General features: G+C 41.7%; 1 protein-coding gene and 2 long non-coding RNA genes across 3 annotated transcripts in view; 2 read left to right on the forward strand and 1 right to left on the reverse strand.

Moving 5' to 3' along the window:
- LOC311081590 (stonustoxin subunit beta-like) overlaps positions 1–6,079 on the forward strand; it is a 59,589-nt gene extending 53,510 nt beyond the window's left edge. The window contains exons 6-7 of the mRNA XM_084112133.1: positions 5,109–5,144; positions 5,357–6,079. Of these exons, the coding sequence (XP_083968259.1) occupies positions 5,109–5,144; positions 5,357–5,919 (599 nt within the window). The 3' untranslated portion in view covers positions 5,920–6,079. The remainder of the gene's footprint in view (positions 1–5,108; positions 5,145–5,356) is intronic.
- The window catches only part of LOC311081600, a 444,005-nt gene that overhangs the window by 238,593 nt on the left and 183,573 nt on the right, over positions 1–21,839 (forward strand). The window lies entirely within an intron of this gene.
- The window catches only part of LOC311081598, a 60,330-nt gene that overhangs the window by 13,328 nt on the left and 25,163 nt on the right, over positions 1–21,839 (reverse strand). The gene's annotated exons all lie outside the window — the stretch shown is intronic.

Genomic DNA, 21,839 nt, shown 5'->3' on the forward strand with positions numbered 1-21,839 from the left:
AAAACTTGATTTCAACATACAAGACATATTTATTTTGTATTGAATGCTATTTCTTCCATATCTAAATCCAGATTATATGAAACATTATTATTCTAATGTAAAGACAACCAATATACTTTAGTGTATAAGAATAGTTTGTGTTGGGGGGGCGCTGTTGAGCTGACGATGGAGTGAGACGTGTTTGTTTGAGCTCCCGTCGAACTTTAAATTAATAAGCGCAAAGTACATTAAAACATCGACTAATCTGCCCTAAAAGCATTTTCAAGGCTGAGAGAAAGTCTACATTTGATTGAATGGCGACGAATCTGCGTAAATTTCAATATACTGGAGCAGCGAACACGAGGCCTAGCACTGCAGGAAGTCATACTGCTACTAACACAGCGGCAAGAGCATCTCCACCACAGCTACGGTCAGCTAACGCTAAACCAGAGATGGACGCCAAATCCCTGAAGTCGGAGATTCTTCTCTCGCTGAAAACCAAAATTTCGGCGGTGATAAAATCAGAAATGAAAAACGCACTTGCCGACGACTTCGACTTCCTTAAAAATGAGCTACAGGCATTAAAAGCAGAAGTTAAAAATAGCACGGCGGCGATTCACTCTGAGATCGACCAAGTAAAAACTACAGTCCGAGACATGGAGACCGGATTGTCAGCATGGTCAGACGAGGTGGTGACCTTGCAGACCACGGTTAACACCTTGAAGACGGAGGTGGCGGAGCTCCGAAACAAATGCGAGGATATGGAGGGAAGAGCGCGGCGGTGTAATGTCAGAATACTGGGGGTGCCTGAGACGCCTGGTTCAAACTCCACGACATTGGTCTCAAAGCTGCTGCGAGAGGCGCTGCAGTTGGACAAGGATGTGCTCATTGATCGCTCACACAGAAGTCTGGCTCCAAGAAAACCCGGCGGGAAACCGCGAGCGATAGTCTTGGAAATAGTGAAGTTTGGCTACTGTGTTGAGGTACTGAACCGGGCGCGCACCCGTGCTCCACTTCGGTACAACGGAGAGTCAATTGCTATCTTCCCGGATTATGCTACAAGAGTCGCCAAAGCCAGAGCTGCGTTCACCGAAGTCAGAAAGCTGCTCCACAATCGCCAGAATGTCCGGTTTGGCATACTATTCCCAGCCCGTCTCCGAGTCACACATAATGGGGAAGAAAAAGAATTCACTGACGCAGAAAAAGCGATGACCTACATGAGAAACCACATCATTCCCGCAGAGGAGCGTGAGTGAGACTGTTTTTGTGTTTTCAACTATTCTGACAGTACTTTATCCGTTTTCACCCGTGGAAAGGCAGCTAAATTAGCTGCACCCAGTGGGCTTATGTCACTGTTGTTAGACTGTTACAGTTTCACCGGCCTATGCTGTTAATATTCTTTTCTCTTTCCTTTCTTTGTCAGTGTTGATTACCCTTATTTATAAGCTTACCGTAGCCTAAAAGGTTTTTTTTTTTTTTTTTTCTTATAACTTAATGGTTGCCTAACAGTGAAATGGTATGTCTGACTGAATATATTTCTGTTGATTATATGTATTTATATGTTTTTTTTTATATATATATATATGATGTGGCTAATTCATAGTAATTCATACTACAATAACAATGCGCTGAATCGGTTTTTCATGAATCGTTCGACGGGGCCCTTAATAGTTGGCTTTATAGAGTTCCCCAACATAAACACATATGTGTGGATTTGTTCTTGAGGGGTACTATGTTCGCCTGGTTTCTCTAGGCACTAAGGGGGGTGGGGGAGGGTGGGATTATACCAGACTTGTTTATTTCTTGGATTTATTTTATGTATGTCTTTCTTCCTTTCTATTTGCTCAGCCAGATGTAAATTTCAAGTGCACTAAATCTTTTAGTAGGTTATGATGGATCCTAAGTCTACTAGAGCGCTGGACGGACTTTCATCAGTGAACTTTGTGAGTTGGAACGTGAAGTCACTCAACCATCCAATTAAGAGAAAAAAGGTATTTACTCACTTAAAACAATTTAAGACCGATATTGCATTCCTTCAGGAGACACATTTGCGCACAACGGACCTGTTCCGAATAAAAAGAGGATGGTCAGGACAGGTTTATCATTCCAATTTCCACACAAAGACTAGGGGGGCAGCCATCCTCATTGATAAAAATATCCCATTTACAATGACTAATGTTGATTCTGATTCTGCGGGACGCTATATTATTGTGACAGGGCAACTTTTTTCATTTCCGGTCATTCTGGCCAATATTTATGCGATGTAGTGGATGTATGGCGATTTCGTAATCCCAATACTAGAACATACTCCTTTTTCTCCCCAGTGCATAAGAGCTATTCTCGCATAGATACTTTCTTCCTGGATAAAAGACTTTTATCTTCTGTAACTAAGTGTGATTATGATGCTATAGTCATTTCAGACCATGGTCCGCTAACCGCGAATATCAGCATTCCTAACACACAAAATAGTCCCCGCCCTTGGAGACTCAATCCTCTTCTTTTATCAGAAGAATCTTTTACCAACTTTATTTCATCTGAAATACAATTTTTTCTTGACACTAATCAAACTCCAGGAATGTCATATTCAACTATATGGGAATCTTTAAAAGCCTATCTACGAGGCCAAATCATCTCTTATTGCGCAAATAAGAAGAAAATAAATACAGTGCGCTTTAAAGAACTAACAGATCAAATACTGGAACTAGATATGTTATATAGCCATCAACCATCTCCTGACATAATGAAAAAACGTCTGTCTTTGCAGACCGAATTTGATATCCTATCAACGCAGCAGGCGGAATATCTCCTCTCCAAATCTAGACACGGATGCTATGAACATGGGGAGAAAATTGGATGCATTCTCGCACATCAGCTACGACAAAGAACTGCTAATCAGGCTATACCTGAAATCAATGATGAACAAGGTTCAAAATGTACAGATAGCCTCAAAATCAACTCTTGTTTTCAAAATCAACTCTTGTTTTCAAAATTTCTATCAAGTATTATACACATCAGAATGTCCAACTGCACCTTCCATGCTGGAGATTTTTTTAAGATCCCTACATGTTCCATCCGTAGACCCAAACATAGCTCATTCATTAGAGGACGACTTCTCGGCCCTGGAAATAATATCTGCAACCGGATCTATGCAAAGCGGCAAGTCCCCAGGGCCGGACGGATATCCGACAGAGTTCTTCAAAAAAATTTCAGACCAACTTGCCCCTTTACTAATGTCAGTTTTTGAAGAATCACTTTCACTTAAGACCTTACCTTTGACCATGCGCCAAGCAGTAATCTCTGTAATTCTCAAAAAAAGGGAAAAACCCTCTTGAGTGCAATTCATTTCGCCCAATTTCTCTCCTTAACACGGATGCGAAAATCCTTGCCAAGGTTCTGGCACGCCGACTGGAAGGTGTTCTTCCTTCCATTATATCACCTGACCAAACAGGCTTTATTAAGAATCGTTACTCTTTTTTCAATGTCAGACGCCTTTTTAACATCCTTTATAGCCCCTCTCCACCAGGTGTGCCAGAGGTCGTCCTCTCACTTGACGCTGAAAAGGCGTTCGACCGGGTGGAGTGGGGCTATCTTTTCAGCACGCTGGAGAGGTTTGGATTTGGCAAAAAATTCATATCATGGATCAGACTTATATATACTTCTCCAGTGGCTGCTGTTCGTACTAACAATAATTTGTCCCCTTTCTTCGAGCTTAAACGCGGTACAAGACAGGGATGCCCCATGTCGCCGCTCCTTTTTGCGGTTGCAATGGAACCACTAGCTTTAGCTCTGAGGCAAAATACTGATATCAGAGGAATTCACCGAGCAGGGGAAGAGCACAAAGTCTCGCTCTACGCAGACGACATGCTAACCCGTTTGTTTGGTTTTTTGTTTTTTGGTTTTTTTCATTATCTGGCTTTGTGAGCTCTGTATACTGAACTATGTATTTCACACTGTAAACACTGTTTGTCTGGTACTTGTGGGGGGTGGACGGGTTTTAGTTCTGTTGGATTTATGTTATACTGTAAACTACAACTTGTAAAACTAAATAAAAATACCTTGATCAAAAAAGAATAGTTTGTGTTTGGACAGTGTTGTGTGAGAAAAAAAAACACAAAAAAAACAGGACAGGTTAATTACTTTTAGAAGCTGGCTCCATTTATCATCAATACAAAAATAAATTACAGATTATGTGGGTGAGAGCGCGGGTGATCCTCGCTCCGATGCGGGACAACAGGTCCTCAAACTGGGCGCGAGACAGGCGGAAGCCTCGCTGTTAGCGGCTGTCATCCAAGCTCAGCTCCTGGAGCAAATAAAAAGATAAACTCGCCAAACTGGGTTCGCCTCCGACGGCAAATACGGCGACGATGATCCCTCTCCAGAGCAAATACAGAGCGGTGACTCTCTCCATAAATGATCGATCAACATCAGACATCTTGTAAAAAGATGGTCGCCAACAGGTTTTGAAACTTTCGCCTCTGACGCGCGTAAATTTCGCTTCAAACTTTTGTTTTTACGCGCGTGAAGAGCGAAATTGAATGAACACAAAGTGGTCACGCGTATAACTAGACGCGGCAGGCGCGAATTTAGACGCATATTCGCGTTTGGTGTGAACGCAGCATAAGAATTTAAGTGAAATTACCATTTAAATCCAAACATCAATGATGCATTTTTATGATTTTACTTATAAATAAAATGTGGCTTCCATGTATTCACAGAAATTCTAATAAGCAGTAGAATTATAATATAGGCTAATTCAATTATTGAGCATGAGACATTTATTGATTGATGTCTCTTTGAAAAAGACTAATAAGGAGGTTGAAGGTTTAATCCAAGTCTTATGAAGCGATATGATTACTTTGTATGATGAGCAAAGTGAAATGTAAGTCTTAATCTCTTTCAAATCAAATCTGTGCTCAGTTCATGTCTACAGAAGCCAAATCAAATATGGTGACATGTCAATAATATCAAACCCTCAACAGTGGTTGTGTCAGGATCTGGGCTCTGTAAACAGCAGAGACATCTCTAAATATCTTCTGTGTTGGAGGATTTCTGCATGTGTTTGCAGTGGATGCAGGATCACTTTCTCTTCACATGATAATCACACTCTTCATGTCTGTTGTTTTCCACAGCCACTGATCCCAAGACCAGGAGTGACTTCCTATATTGTAAGTCAGAAAACAAGTAGAGAAACTCAGAGTGTGTTCATGTTCTTCCGGTAGAAGCTGAAAGAAAACATGACAGAAGAGTTTAGAGTTGATCATGTGAATGATGATTAAACTGCACTGAGACACTGCTGATATACTGAACATGAAGAGTTCAGCTACATTAAAAGATCAGATTCATAATTCCTGATTGTGATGTGTTTTCTCTCCATCAGATTTCCAGCAGCTCACTCTGGATCCAAACACAGTGTATAAAGGACTCCTTCTGTCTGAGGGCAACAGAGTGATTACTAATGCTGACACAGACCAGCCGTATCCCTATCATCCAGACAGATTTGAGGGTGTGCGTCAGGTGTTGTCTAGAGAGAGTGTGAGAGGACGCTCTTACTGGGAGATTGAGTGGAGTGGTGCTTTTGTGGATATATCAGTGTCATATAAGAGCATCAGCAGGAAGGGAGAGGGTGATGCGTGTTTGTTTGGACGTAATGATCAGTCCTGGAGTTTGTCCTACTTTCCCTATGCATGCTCATTCAGACACAATAACATAGAGACTAACGTCCCTGTAGAGTCCAGCAGTAGAATAGAAATGTATGTGCATCACAGGATAATGGCAGTGTATGTGGATCACAGTGCAGGAACTCTGTCCTTCTACAACATTGACGGAGACACAATGAGCCTCATACACACAGAGAAGACCACATTCACTCAGCCGCTCTATCTGGGGTTTTGGTTTAGTTCTGGATCAGTGAAACTGTTGATGAATGAGAATAGACTGTAGAGAGATTCTACCCATAATGCTTTGAGCTGCATGATAAATCAGTGACAGTGAGATGATGTTCTAGAGTCTCTTGTTGTCTCTTCATTACATTAATAACACAGCTGAACTTCTGTACCTGAAATATGTCAGAATAACTGTGTAATAAATCCTCATATAGACATCAGTGTGTGTGACGGTGTGTATCTTCCTCATATAGACATCAGTGTGTGACGGTGTGTGTCTTCCTCATATAGACATCAGTGTGTGTGACGGTGTGTGTCTTCCTCATATAGACGTCAGTGTGTGTGACGGTGTGTGTCTTCCTCATATAGACGTCAGTGTGTGTGACGGTGTGTGTCTTCCTCATATAGACGTCAGTGTGTGTGACGGTGTGTGTCTTCCTCATATAGACGTCAGTGTGTGTGACGGTGTGTGTCTTCCTCATATAGACGTCAGTGTGTGTGACGGTGTGTGTCTTCCTAGACGTCAGTGTGTGTGACGGTGTGTGTCTTCCTCATATAGACGTCAGTGTGTGTGACGGTGTGTGTCTTCCTCATATAGACGTCAGTGTGTGTGACGGTGTGTGTCTTCCTCATAGAGACGTCAGTGTGTGTGACGGTGTGTGTCTTCCTCATATAGACGTCAGTGTGAGTGACGGTGTGTGTCTTCCTCATATAGACGTCAGTGTGTGTGACGGTGTGTGTCTTCCTCATATAGACATCAGTGTGTGTGACGGTGTGTGTCTTCCTCATATAGACATCAGTGTGTGTGACGGTGTGTGTCTTCCTCATATAGACATCAGTGTGTGTGACGGTGTGTGTCTTCCTCATATAGACATCAGTGTGTGTGACGGTGTGTGTCTTACTCATATAGACATCAGTGTGTGTGACGGTGTGTGTCTTCCTCATAGAGACATCAGTGTGTGTGACGGTGTGTGTGTCTTCCTCATATAGACATCAGTGTGTGTGACGGTGTGTGTCTTCCTCATATAGACATCAGTGTGTGTGTGACGGTGTGTGTCTTCCTCATATAGACATCAGTGTGATTTCGCATTTTCTCTGTACAACTCCTGGTACCCAGCCCATATCTCCCTGAATTGCTAGGATCGGAGCAAATTTATGAACCCCCAAAAAACATCGTATGGCTCTATTCTGTTTAGTATCTACCGTTTTGGACTCTTTCAAGCCCCACACCCCTGCAGCATAATTTAGAATAGGAGAAACACATGTATCATAAAGTCGAGTATATGTAGAATATCCAAGATCCTTACATACTTTTAGTTTATTGATAACAGATCCTAAAGCTGTCCCTCCCGAATCAACAAGTGACTTAAAGGGTCATTTCACCCATTTGAACATTGTTTTTTATTTAAAGTGGGTCATATATGTAGTCGAAATGTAAAAGAAATTTTGAATTTGGTGCCTTTGTGACCGAGAAAAGACAAAAAATAACTTCAGGACGCATTTGTATGAAAGACAACATCTCCCACAATGCACCACATTGCACAGCTCCGCAAGCCACTCCCACTAATCCAGAAAGCGCAAATCACTCTTCCGTCTACAAGGCTAGCTACCACCAGAGCTTGAAATTAATTTCACATTCACACAAAATGTCTAGTTAGTTGGCGAACTCATTAGTGCATTACTCCTCGTTTGTATTTCTTTCGAAAAGGTGAATTATTGCATGGTACCTGGATGTTCAGTCAGAACATATGCGGTGCGAAACTAGGATAGTTCTCAACACAAACGTCCGTGTCCTCGTCTGATTCAGAGATTTCGTCCAGGAGAAATTGTCATCGTTGAAATTCTTTGCCACAGACGGACTCTATCTCTGTGTTCGTAGCGGTTCGTAGTTGCATAGTGAGATCACCGGCGCCACCAGTCCGCCCTAACTCGAGCCAGTCCGGGCTCCTCGTCCGCGGCAGGCAGGTCTTCTGCCTCGGCTGCTCTTCGCTATAATGCGGCTTGTAAAGGTAGCCACAAACACCTGATTCAAGCATCAGACTTCCGAAATCCTCTTCCTCTAGTCTATATCATATTGAGCACTCTCCTCCGCTATTGTCATAACTTTACATCTGTCTCCACAGCGTCTGTTAGCTTAGCTTCAAACAAGATGGAGGATATTGCTTTCAGTTTCAGAGAGTAAAGTCCCACCCACTGATCTGTTGCGTGAGCGGGTCCCGCCCCCTGGGAAAGATGAGGAATGAGTGCTTGTAGTCTCAACAGAAATCCCCCCCTCTAACACTTCCTCCTACAATGACGCAAAATGACGATTTTTGCGTCATTGTAGGAGGAAGTGTAAGAGGTAAATAACGGATTTCTCCCGTCTCAGGGGGAAATGAGAGAGTGTTGCACGACCATTCAATAGTATGACTGGGTTTCTAACAATGCAAAGCTTAATGCAAATGGGTGAAGTGTCCCTTTAATACCAACTTCGTACGTCAAAAAGTCATCAAGAACAAAACCCAAATATTTATATGAACTAACATAGTCCAAATTGACTGAGCCATAGCTAAATATATATGTACTTCTTTCAATGCCTTTCTTTCTAAAATGCATTACGTGTGTTTTGCTTTGATTTATAGCTAATCGCCATTTAAAACACCACAGATTAACCACATTTAACATTTTCTGTAATTCAGACTCAGACTCAGCCAACAAGACTATATCATCCGCATATAATAGAATTCCCAATTTAATATCATCAAGTAATACTCCTAAATTAGCATCCTTAATTTGTAAAGCTAAATCATTCACAAATAAAGCGAAAAGGGTTGGGGAGAGTACATCACCTTGTTTTACTCCAAAAGGTGTATCAAACCAATCAGTAAATAAATCATTGATCTCGACACTAGCAACTGTACCGCTATACATTACTTGTATTGTTTTATAGAATTTTCCATCCACTCCTGCTTCAATTAGTTTAAAAGCAAGCAGCTCTCTATTAATCCAGTCAAAGGCTTTTTGGAAATCAATAAAACATGCAAAGGTGGATTTACTTTCAGCAATTCTAGCTCTAATAATAGTTGATACAGAATATATATGATCGATGCATGCTCGTTTCCTTCTAAATCCATTCTGCTCATCAACAAGATACTGACCCATTTCTAAGTACTGTGTAAGCCTATAATTCAGTATATTAGAATACAATTTATAGGCTGTACTAAGAAGACTAATTCCCCTATAATTAAGGGGCATTCTAGGATCATTTCTTGATGACTTTGGAACAGGTTTAATAATAGACTTACGCCATGTTGACGGGATTATACTATGGTCAAAGCATGTCTTAAAGAGATGGAATAGGATCTCTAGTAGCTGCGGAGTTTTTAAAGCTTCATTTGGGATCCCCTCTATACCAGATGCTTTCTTCAATTTTGCATTATCAATAGCCCTTTTAACTTCTTCCATAGTAATTTCATGATTCAGAAATATATTTGGACAATAATCTGGTGTATCCATAATCATCTCAGACTTACATTTCTTAGCACGAATGTTATTTAAATGTGCATCATCAAAACCTGGTGAAATATAATTTCCTGAAAATAAATCTGAAAAATCTCTGAAAAAAGATTAGAACCCCATTTTCTAATCACTATTTATTTTTTATTTTCCGTTTCACCATTCTCTAGTATAATTTTCATTGGGATTTTTTTCAATTTCTTAGGACCCAATTTGTTTATTTCTTTCCAAAATTGTTGTGGGTTATTATTTTTTAATCGATCTAACTGTAATGCTTGTCCTCTTCTAAATTGCCTTTTATAGAACCGTATTCTCTTATCAAAAATAAACTGAGTTTGTGTATATTTATCTTTAAGTTGTCGTCTAATCAATGGATTTTTGCATTTTAGAAATTCGTTTTCTGCATTTCTTTTATTGTTCCAAAGTTTTTTAAGTTCCGCATTCCAGTATGGCTTGGTCCTACCCACTTTCTGACATGTCTCCTTCTGACTTTGAAAATTAGATTTTGTAGGTAGATGTCTATTCATTATATTACATCACAAAATGATTTATACCAATTATCAATACTACTTTGTATTTTCTTGCCTTCTTCTAACTTGCTGATAAGTTCCACTAGTGCAAGACGACTTAAATTAGAAGAAAAAAAGTTATCTGGGAATATTCTAGGTCGTCGTCTAGTTAAAGAAATCTCAGTATCACTTTCAGAAGAGTGCATTTCAATAGAGGCATTCATTTTAAATGTAAACATTAACAAAGAATGATCTGGTAACTTACATCTCTCACCTATAAAATCAAAGCAAGTAGGGGTATTATCCAAAAGCTCAGATGCAGTAATCACTTCAAATTCAACGCAAGTATGCAGACAATCATGGGAAGTTATTATATAATCCACAACAGCTTTTCCCTTTGGTGATATAGATGTAAAATTATCTTTTTCAGGATTTATTCTCCCATTTAAAACACAACATTTACAGTCCCTGAGAAATTCAAGGAAGGATTCCCCATGACTGTTTGCATTTACATCTATAGACACTCGGGATGGGACATTGGAAGTTTAACTCTAACCTTCTCGGAAATTAAGATTATATGATGAAATTGGTTAAGGATACAGTTTTAAATATTTCTAATGAGAATAGCCTGGTTTCCTGGACAAGTAAATGGGAATTCTTTAAATCACCTGGCCAAAAAAAAAAAAAAAAAAAGTCACCTGGCCCAGACGGTATTACGTCAAATTGGGACTTGTTAAGGGAACTTCTTTGTGCAGCTTTTCAGGAAATTACTAAAATCTTGGTTTTGCCTAATTCAGTGAGACAAGGCCTAATCTCGCTTATTCCCAAACCAGGAAGAGACTCTAGATTGTTGGACAATTCACGACCCATTACTTTACTAAACAATGACTATAAGTTACTGTATAATAATCGGTTGAAACTTGGTTTATCCAAAATGATTGGGGAGACACAAACTGGATTGATTAGAGGCCGATATACATGACAGTATTGGACTGGTTTTGGACTTGCTGGAATATAATCAAGAAACAGAGGATGATGGGGTCATTTCATCTTTAGACTTCTATAAAGCCTTCGATATGTTAGAACATTCATCTATTTATAAACACTGTAACCCTTTACTGTAAATTTACAGCGAATTTCCTACAGAATTGTACTGTATTTCCATAATACAGTATTATGCTGTATCTTTTACAGAACAGCTGTAAATATACAGCACATTTCTGTTTTCAATCCGATAAATTCGTAATACAGTATCATACTGTAAATGCATTGCATTGTGGGATTGATTTCTTTCGCGCTCATTTCAGTTCAAATGTGAGGCGAGCAGAGAGTATCTACTACAGGCAAACTTGTTTTGTCAGCGGGATTCAACTGAACAGAATAATCATTCCTGTTATCAAGATAAACAGTGTCTGCGAATCTGTGAGCAATTTTTAAGCTTTTGTGAGCTTCGGTTCGCGTTTCAAACATTAGTTGACTGTGAATGAACGACGCTACATGAATGGAAGAATTTGTCATCTGAATAATCTAACCTACGCCTGTGACAACTGTGATAAGTGGGATTTAGAGTTTGAGAAGATGGAAAATTGTTTAACTGAGTGATACGGTAAGCCAATATATTTTTTTGGTTCGCATTTCTAACATTACATTGTTTCCACGTATTTGGTTTGATTTTGCGAACGCAAACATTCACTCTGTTCCACCTGTTTACCAAGTAACTTAACATTAACTTCGACATTTCACATAAGGAACTGGAACAGACACCACCGGCTCAGGAACTGGAACAGACATAACCGGCTCAGGAACTGGAACAGACACAACCGGCTCAGGAACTGGAACAGACACCACCGGCTCAGGAACTGGAACAGAGACCGGCTCAGGAACTGGAACAGACACCACCGACTCAGGAACTGGAACAGACACCACCAGCTCAGGAACTGGAACAGACAGCTCCGGCTCAGGAACTGGAACAGACACCACCGACTCAGGAACAGACACCACCGGCTCAGGAACTGGAACAGACACCACCGGCTCAGGAACTGGAACAGACACCACCGGCTGAGGAACAGACACCACCGGCTCAGGAACAGACACCACCGGCTTAGGAACTGGAACAGACACCACCGACTCAGGAACTGGAACAGACACCACCGGCTCAGGAACAGGAACAAATTTGCAGTCCACGTGCGCAGCCCACACACACCACATGGCTGTGGCCATAATGGCCAGTGTCGCGGTCACTGAGGGCTCAGGCGGCGCATACAGGGCATGAACAGTCTCTGGCTGGGCAGATGTGACGTGAACAGTCTCTGACTGGGCAGACGTGACATGAACAGTCTCTGACTGGGCAGACGCGACGTGAACAGTCTCTGGCTGGGCAGACGTGACGTGAACAATCTCTGGCTGTGCAGACGTGACGTGAACAGTCTCTGGCTAGGCAGACGTGACGTGAACAGTCTCTGGCTGGGCAGACGTGACGGATCGCTGGGGTGGTGCAGGCAGTGCGAGCAGCTCGGACGGGGCCAGTAGAGCATGACGCCTGGGCGGCGCGGGCAGAGCAAGACGCCTGGGCGGTGCGTCAGGGACGGCAGTCACCTCCGGGATAGTCTCCGTGTTAGGAGCCACCGGACTCGGGACCACCGGACTCGGGACCACCGGAACAGGGACCACCGGAACAGGGACCACCGGAACTGGGACCACCGGAACTGGGACCACCGGAACAGTTACGGAGGGAGCCTTTCTCCTCCTCCTGTGTCTTGGAGCCACCAGACTTGGGATCACTGGACTCGGGACCACCGGACTCGTGACCACCGAAACAGGAACCACCGAAACTGGGACCACCGGACTCGGGACCACCGGAACTGGGACCACCGGAACAGTTACGGAGGGAGCCTTTCTCCTCCTCCTGTGTCTTGGAGCCACCAGACTTGGGATCACTGGACTCGGGACCACCGGACTCGTGACCACCGAAACAGGAACCACCAAAACTGGGACCACCGGACTCGGGACCACCGGAACTGGGACCACCGGAACTGGGACCACCGAAACAGTCACGGAGGGAGTCTTTTTTCTCCTCCTCCGTTTCGGGACCACCGGAACTGGGACCACCAGAACTGGGCTGGACTTCACCAACCCAGGGTCGAAGAGGGGCCAGAGTGGAGAGTGGTGTTGGAATTCCTCTCGACCACCTCCTCTACTGCGGCCTCCACGGGTCCCGCGAAATATGACCAACCGGGTCCCCTCAAAACTTTGTCCTCTCTCCCGCTCGGTGGCTGGGGAAGAGACACTGGCACACATCTTTGATGACGGAGTCCTTCTGTCACGATCCACACACAGGAAACAAGGGAGAAAATCCAATTGCAGTAAGTATTTATTAGGGAAATCCATATCAGTGGTCAAGTCCAGGCTAAGGATGGCTGACGCGAAACAGTCGTTCCGAAGCTTTGCGAGATCCCGAAGCGCAGATGTGTCGAAACACTGATCCGAAGCGTGATTCGAAACACCCATGTCACGTGACTATGACCAAACGAAGCCTCGAAGTGTTTCACTAAGTGTTTCATCAGGTGTGGTCCGCCGAATCAGCGTTTGATTGACAGGCTCGGGAACAGACCACACAATCGCACATCTGTATAAAAGTGAAATAAACGCATTTTGACCTCGTGGGTTTTTGTGAGAGGAGTTTGACTTTGAGATAGCGGATTTTTGGTGATATAGTGACATTTGATTAGTTATAGGCTATTTAGGCTTACATTTAAATTTACACAACACATTGACTGATAGGCTAGAGACAGACAGAGTATACATATAGTGACACATTAATAGATACATAGATATAAATATATATAGACAGCTAGATTAATAGATAGATACATATATAGATAGATTACAGATACATATATAAATACATATATTATAGATAGATACATATATAGATAGATTAGATACATATATAAATACATATATTATAGATAGATATATATAGATACATAGATTATAGATACATATCTAGATACATAGATAGATTCATATAGATAGATAGATAGATTTGGATAGGTAGATAAAATGAAGGCTCCCCAGAAGAGATGCCATACATCTGTGGTGTGGGAGCATTTCCATTTAGAAACCCCAAATAAAGTGAGATACTGCAACAATACTACATCATCCATGATGCGCCATTTGAGGAGCACTCATCCTGCCATTATGCAGGGTGCAGAGGATGGCATTCCCCCTGTACCTAGGCCTGCTACTGACACTGCTGGGCCATCTATGCAAGGTATGCATTGTTTGAAATATAATTATAATTGAAATATAATTACAACCTTTTGGGACACTGTTTATAAAGTCCATAGCCCAATGCCCTACAACCTAATGTCCCAATCACAACTGCCAATTATATTAAAAATAGCTTCAATGTGAATATAATATAATATAATATAATATAATATTGTGTGAATATACATTTTATAGGTCTACATATGAGTACCCCAATATACTGCCAGTGACGGAAATGCTGCCAAAGCCCAGGAAGCTGAAAAGCACATCACACTGGAGTGTGCTTCGCTGATGCGTTCAAACACAAATCCTGGTGAGCAGTTTCAGTCTGTGTTATGTTATGTAATCTGAATCATGTAATATATACTTCATATATGCCGTCAGTTTAGGATTTGTTACTAATTGCTGTTTTCATTTTTATTCAGAGCCAGAAATGTCAACATCAGACCCATCATCATCATCACCATCACCATCAACATCAACACCAGTAGAAACACAGGACAGTTTATGGGAACCTTTTGATACTCTCATCCATCAAACCAAGATGATACACAATGCTACAGCTGATGCCACAGTGGAAGTGAAAAAAATACATCAACGATGCGTATTTGCCCAGAACTCATGATCCACTAACTTACTGGAAAGAGAGAGCAGTAATCTTTCCTCATTTGTATGTCCTTGCTAAAAAATATATTTGTATGCCAGCAACAAGTGTCCCTTGTGAGAGGATTTTTTCAAAGGCTGGATAAATTATCTGTAAAAAAAGAAGTAGGCTAAGTCCTTCCACAGCAGAGAAATTAATATTTTTGAATAAAAACCTCTAAAAAAAGTGAGACATTGTGGCTTGATTTCTTTTATTAATATTCATTTTGCAGGACCAAAATAACATTATGCACAGTGAGGAGCCTATAGGTTACAAGCTTCACATATTAGAAAATTATAATAATAAAAAACAACACATTTTTTTAATGGCTCGTCAAGGTTGTTTCAGATCAACACCTGCAAGTGACCACTAGGTGTCACCGTTGAGACGGGTGTCGGATTGATTCGAAGCCTCGAAACAATATGGCACATTTGGTTCAACTGTTTCATTGCTTCACGAGGCCTCGATCTGGCCATCACTAGTCCAGGCATGGGTCAAAATCCGATAAGGCAATCCAAAACAAGACACAAACAAGAACACGCAGGAAACAGGTCACAGAAGTGGCGTGATAAATACAAGGACTCCGTGACACATACTAAAACAGACAGGGTTATATACACAGGGAAATGACAATGCTAATGGGGAATTGGCTGAGTGCAATGATTAGTGACAAGGGACAGCTGAGTGCAATGAAGAACCAAGGATCGTGGGGAAGGAGGACATCTAGTGGTTACCCAGTGGTAAACCAGACACTGTGACAGTAATATGTTTTATGTTTTGGTTTTGTTGATCATGGTTGTGCTGTCCTTTTTAAAAATTGTTTCAGGAGTTTGCATCGCTGATGTCCAGAAATCTACATTTGCCAGAGTCCACTACTTATTTCCTGGTATGTAAACATTAAAGGGGTAGTTTAAACCTAAAATGAAAAGCCATCATTTACTCACCCCACTGCAAAATATGTTTTTCTTAATTAGTGTTTTTTTTTTCTTGTTTCCAGTCCAGATATCTAACATTTTTACATGAAGAAACATTTAATAGACAAGTAAAAATTGTCTTGTTTTCTGAAAGAATAAGGCAAAATTAAGTGAGTTTATGCTTAAAACAAGCAACATAATATGCCAGTGCGTTTTAGCGTTCTAACCTTAATCAATTAAAATTTTTAGGTGAAAATTTAGTTCATAGAACTATGAATAGACAACTACATTGAACCACAGTGGAACCCACAATAGTTATTTTAATTATTAATATTATTTATTAATTTTTTTCTCTTTTTTTTCAATTACAGGTCAATCTCTAAGTAACCAGAGCTGGATATTAAGTTAGAAGGTTGTTGTGGAAAAATTCAGTATTTCTTATATTCATTTGTTTCCTAAACTGTTAATTACATTTAATTATACGTTTCTGTGAGGATTTCTAAACAGCTGAGGGAGACAGGAAAGAGCAGGCCAATAAAACAGATAGGCAAGGAGATATAGACACCTGGACACAAGAAAGGGTCCGATCAGGAGAATACAGGGGTCATTTGTTTCCTAAACTGTTAATTACATTTAATTATACGTTTCTGTGAGGATTTCTAAACAGCTGAGGGAGACAGGAAAGAGCAGGCCAATAAAACAGATAGGCAAGGAGATATAGACACCTGGACACAAGAAAGGGTCCGATCAGGAGAATACAGGGGTCATTTAGTTTTATTAGTGGAGGCCCAGGCCCTCTCCTCAGGGCGGCAGGAGGTAATTTAGGTCATAAATGAAGGACTTTTGGTTTCTCAGGGACAAAGAACAGTGTGGCCTGCCCAGGGAGGGAGGGAGGGAGGGGGCATACCAGCTTGAGATATGAAATGTCTTTTAAGGAAAATTACAGAAACTGGGAAGGAGGAGTCAAGATGTCAGAAACCTGTATAAAATGTCTATGTTTTGTTGAGTCTGGGGGCATTCTGTTTTCAAAACTGGGTGGCTGCAGTTGTGAAAAGAATCCTCATTGAAATAAACCTTTTCTCTTTATTACAATTTTGCCTCTTGAAAGTTTCTTACACCGTGTTGATGCTGTTTTTATTAACATTTGAAAATTGCCTTTACAAGTGGTGTCAGAAAGTGGGGTCCAGCGCAGGAGTCTTCTTTTCCTGGTCCTGAGAACGGATTGGACGGAAGTGCACAACCCCGGCAGCATCAGGCGGCCGGTCTCATACCTCGACGAGTTGAGATGGAACTCAACAGATTAAGGGAGAGTGAGCCAATACCCGCATTCAGGACCAGTGAAAGAACTCCGGCCAGGATCAGAAAATAATCCGTGGCAATTGCAGAAAAGAGAAAGCATCTCTGGGTAAGAAACGGCAAATTGTTTTATTGATGTTAAGTGTTTTATTGATAAATTGTGAGTGAACGTGAACCATATTGGCTGAATTTTGTCTTTGGTACGAGCAGAGAAAGTTTCTGGGAGATCGATCTGACAAAATCAGACCGGTTTCTACAGACGTTTGCTCGTAGGTGGACGGAAGAGCCACAGCTGATTAAGTGGACGGAAGAACCACACCTGATTAATTAGGTTTACTCAAAATCTAGTAAAAGTCTAGTAAAAGTGGACGGAAGAGCCACACTAGATTAATTAGGTGAACCAGAATGAATCGAGCGCTAGAAAGTGCTCACGGAAAGAGGTTGAGTAAACCGTAATTACAGGAAGCATATTTGCTAAAACCTGTCCGACTTTGGGTTAAAAAGTTGGGTCTGTTGAAGACGTTAAACAGATTAGTAGGACGCGCGTCAAGAGAGAAAAATCCAAGAGAGGAAATTCAGCCAAAATGGGGTCATCTAACAGTAAATTAGACCATTTTTACACACCTATTTTCTGTCAAATGAGAAATAATTACGGAGGTAAATGTATGGTTGACATACAGAAACTGATCAAATATCACGATTTCCCCGAGACGGGAACCTTGAGTAAGATAAGACTTAATGTCGTGAAATAATCAATAGAAAAGAACGAGGGAAAACAAAATAGTTGCTGTGTGTGTGTTAAACATGAATGCAAGGAATGTGCACAGACCATAATGTGCTGGGTGGAAGAGGCTGACAGGCAAGAACAAAGACAGATACAAAAAGAATTGCTGGGAGATAGTGAGGAAGATGTAAAGGATGTTGTGTGTGTGAAAACAGTTCCACTGGAACAGAATGCTACTAATGTACCGAATGTATGTGTTTTCCCACATGTGACCGAGATGGCAACGGCTCCGCCGCCTGCCTACAACATAACCCACTATCCCGTAGCAGAGATACCGGCCCTCGGGCTGGACCTCGATCTGGACCGCTCTCCACCGCCCCTGAGAACAGCACAGAACTGGAGCAGGACAGACAACGACTGGCACAGCGAATGGCAGCCCAAGAAACACGACTTGCAGAAGCACGAGCACGAATTGAATTGACCTTGGCAGCAAAAAGAGCGGCGCAGGCAGAGGCAGATGCAAGAGCAGCGCGAGCGGGGGCAGAGGCCGCAGAGCGAGTGGCACAAAGACTAACAGCGCAGTTTCATGCACAGTTACATGGGCGTTTGAGTGCAATGCTGCGGCACGCTATTCACGCTGAAGAGGACGCTGAGGAAAAGAAAGAGAAGAAAAAGCCCCTCACAACGGTAGTTGTGCAACAACAACAACCTAAACACCGCTGGCAAGCTGCATCTTCCCATTCAAACCCTGCTGGTCGAAAAGGACAGAAAGGAAAAGCTGCTGGAGGAAAATGGAGCTGTCATGTTTGCTCGACAAATGCACACTCACTCCGAGACTGTACAAAATGCAGACTGTGCAAGAAGGACGGACACTGGAGCAGCGCGTGTCCCAACATGAAGTCGGACTGAACCGAGAGGGCAGGAGAGCGGGACGGAGGGGGGTTCGGCTCTGGAAAGTCGGTCTCTGGCTACAGCAAAGGGAAGTGAAAATATATTTACTAACACACGCACACACGACGCAAACACAAACACATACACTGATTTACTTTCAGTCTATGACGGATTTCCGTCAACTGCAGGGTTCCAGTCTGTCCTTAATGTCTTAAATTCACTTTTCATCATTTTAAGGCCTTAAATAGGCTTTCATTTCTCAAATAGTGTAATAAATGTCTTAATTTTAGTTTGAATAGGTCTTAAATTAAGGAAAGACGAGGTGTATTCACCCTGCGAGGGGGATGTGATCAAAGCCTGGAGTGGAGCAAAAGCACGTTCCTCTTTCCACTCTAAGCATTCTGTAATCACTTCGCTCATGGTCCACTCCGGGTTTTCAATTACCGCTCACGGAAAGTGCATGTCAGGCTACAGCTGAGCGCAGAGGTAGAACCTATTTTTTACAGTCTATGGGTAGAACTATATTTCAGTTACCATGGACACACTTATAATGCAGGTAGGGCTGGGCGATATTATCGATATAGTTCAAATTTGCGCTGTGATCCTTGCTCCCCGCGCCTCCGCTCCTCCTCTTCCACTCTGCGTGCGTTATGTTATGAGAGACGAATCATGACTACTTCAGAAAACCCAGCACAATAGGAACTACCAGGCAGTGACATAAGTGTACGCTGAAATAAAGTTTTTCACCTCAGAAAAACGGACTTTCTTGTCCTGTCAGCCGTTATCCTGTTCTCGTAGCGAACACTCTTCAATTGCACGCGCAAATGCGCCGGCGCGCGCTGTGTATCGCCTCACTGTATATAAAGTGCAAAAGAAACTACGAGCATGTAACGCCGTTACGTTGTAAATTACTCGAAATAAAAGTAATGCAGGTATGATTTTCATTCTATTCACCAGGAGCCGTTTCCATGTTTCATTAACAGTTATTGTTAATATTGTGTATTCACCATGGTAACTGTCGTTTCATAACCCCAAAATGCCACTATTTTTCTTTGTGTTATTTTTTATATTTTTAAATGACTGTAGTGGCTCATACCAACATTGTATTACCAAAAACTAGTTTGGGACTGCTATTTAATAGCTTTAGCATAGGCCTAATGTTTATTTATTAGTATTAGTCTTTACTATATTAGTCATATTCTTACAATTTATGTTAAGTAAAGGGGAAAATTATGTGTGTTACTTATCTGTCTCGAAGGCCATAAGCTAGCAGTGGAGAGATGTGGGCTTTTTGTGAAAGAATGTTTATCAGCCACAGACTGGGTGAAAGTTGATTCACACACACAGCAGAGAGCAAATGTGTGGGGGCATTTAAAAAAAAAAATGTGACAAAACAGGGGAAGGGAGATATTTCTCCTCCAGAAATTGATATTTCTTTGGCACAAATATCACCTAATTTGTGGGCAAACACAAATATGACGTGGGGCTTATAAAAGGGTGTGAGCCAGTTGTAATTGTACCGAAATGTGATTTCAGGCCACGTAAAGCACAATATCACCTAAAACGAGATTCATCAAGGATTTACAGGCGGTAAATTCATCTGTCATTGCCAGAGCTCAACGAGTGCCCAATAAATACAGGTCCTTCTCAAAAAATTAGCATATCGTGATAAAGTTCATTATTTTCCATAATGTAATGATAAAAATTAAACTTTCCTATATTTTAGATTCATTGCACACCAACTGAAATATTTCAGGTCTTTTATTGTTTTAATACTGATGATTTTGGCATACAGCTCATGAAAACCCAAAATTCCTGTCTCAAAAAATTAGCATATCATGAAAAGGTTCTCTAAACGAGCTATTAACCTAATCATCTGAATCAACTAATTAACTCTAAACACCTGCAAAAGATTCCTGAGGCTTTTAAAAACTCCCAGCCTGGTTAATTACTCAAAACCGCAATCATGGGTAAGACTGCTGACCTGACTGCTGTCCAGAAGGCCATCATTGACACCCTCAAGCAAGAGGGTAAGACACAAAGAAATTTCTAAAACGAATAGGCTGTTCCCAGAGTGCTGTATCAAGGCACCTCAGTGGGAAGTCTGTGGGAAGGAAAAAGTGTGGCAAAAAAACGCTGCACAACGAGAAGAGGTGACCGGACCCTGAGGAAGATTGTGGAGAAGGACCGATTCCAGACCTTGGGGGACCTGCGGAAGCAGTGGACTGAGTCTGGAGTAGAAACATCCAGAGCCACCGTGCACAGGCGTTTGCAGGAAATGGGCTACAGGTGCCACATTCCCCAGGTCAAGCCACTTTTGAACCAGAGAAGCAGCACTGGACTGTTGCTCAGTGGTCCAAAGTACTTTTTTCGGATGAAAGCAAATTTTGCATGTCATTTGGAAATCAAGGTGCCAGAGTCTGGAGGAAGACTGGGGAGAAGGAAATGCCAAAATGCCTGAAGTCCAGTGTCAAGTACCCACAGTCAGTGATGGTCTGGGGTGCCATGTCAGCTGCTGGTGTTGGTCCACTGTGTTTTATCAAGAGCAGGGTCAATGCAGCTAGCTATCAGGAGATTTTGGAGCACTTCATGCTTCCATCTGCTGAAAAGCTTTATGGAGATGAAGATTTCATTTTTCAGCACGACCTGGCACCTGCTCACAGTGCCAAAACCACTGGTAAATGGTTTACTGACCATGGTATTACTGTGCTCAATTGGCCTGCCAACTCTCCTGACCTGAACCCCATAGAGAATCTGTGGGATATTGTGAAGAGAAAGTTGAGAGACGCAAGACCCAACACTCTGGATGAGCTTAAGGCCGCTATCGAAGCATCCTGGGCCTCCATAACACCTCAGCAGTGCCACAGGCTGATTGCCTCCATGCCACGCCGCATTGAAGCAGTCATTTCTGCAAAAGGATTCCCGACCAAGTATTGAGTGCATAACAACATAATTATTTGAAGGTTGACTTTTTTTGTATTAAAAACAATTTTCTTTTATTGGTCGGATGAAATATGCTAATTTTTTGGGTTTTCATGAGCTGTATGCCAAAATCATCAGTATTAAAACAATAAAAGACCTGAAATATTTCAGTTGGTGTGCAATGAATCTAAAATATATGAAAGTTTAATTTTTATCATTATATTATGGAAAATAATGAACTTTATCACGATATGCTAATTTTTTGAGAAGGACCTGTATACTATTTTGTGTTAAATTCCACAAAATGTTTGC

The sequence above is a fragment of the Abramis brama genome (assembly GCF_963993115.1).
Source record: "Abramis brama genome assembly, chromosome: 4".
Taxonomy (NCBI): Eukaryota; Metazoa; Chordata; class Actinopteri; order Cypriniformes; family Leuciscidae; genus Abramis; species Abramis brama.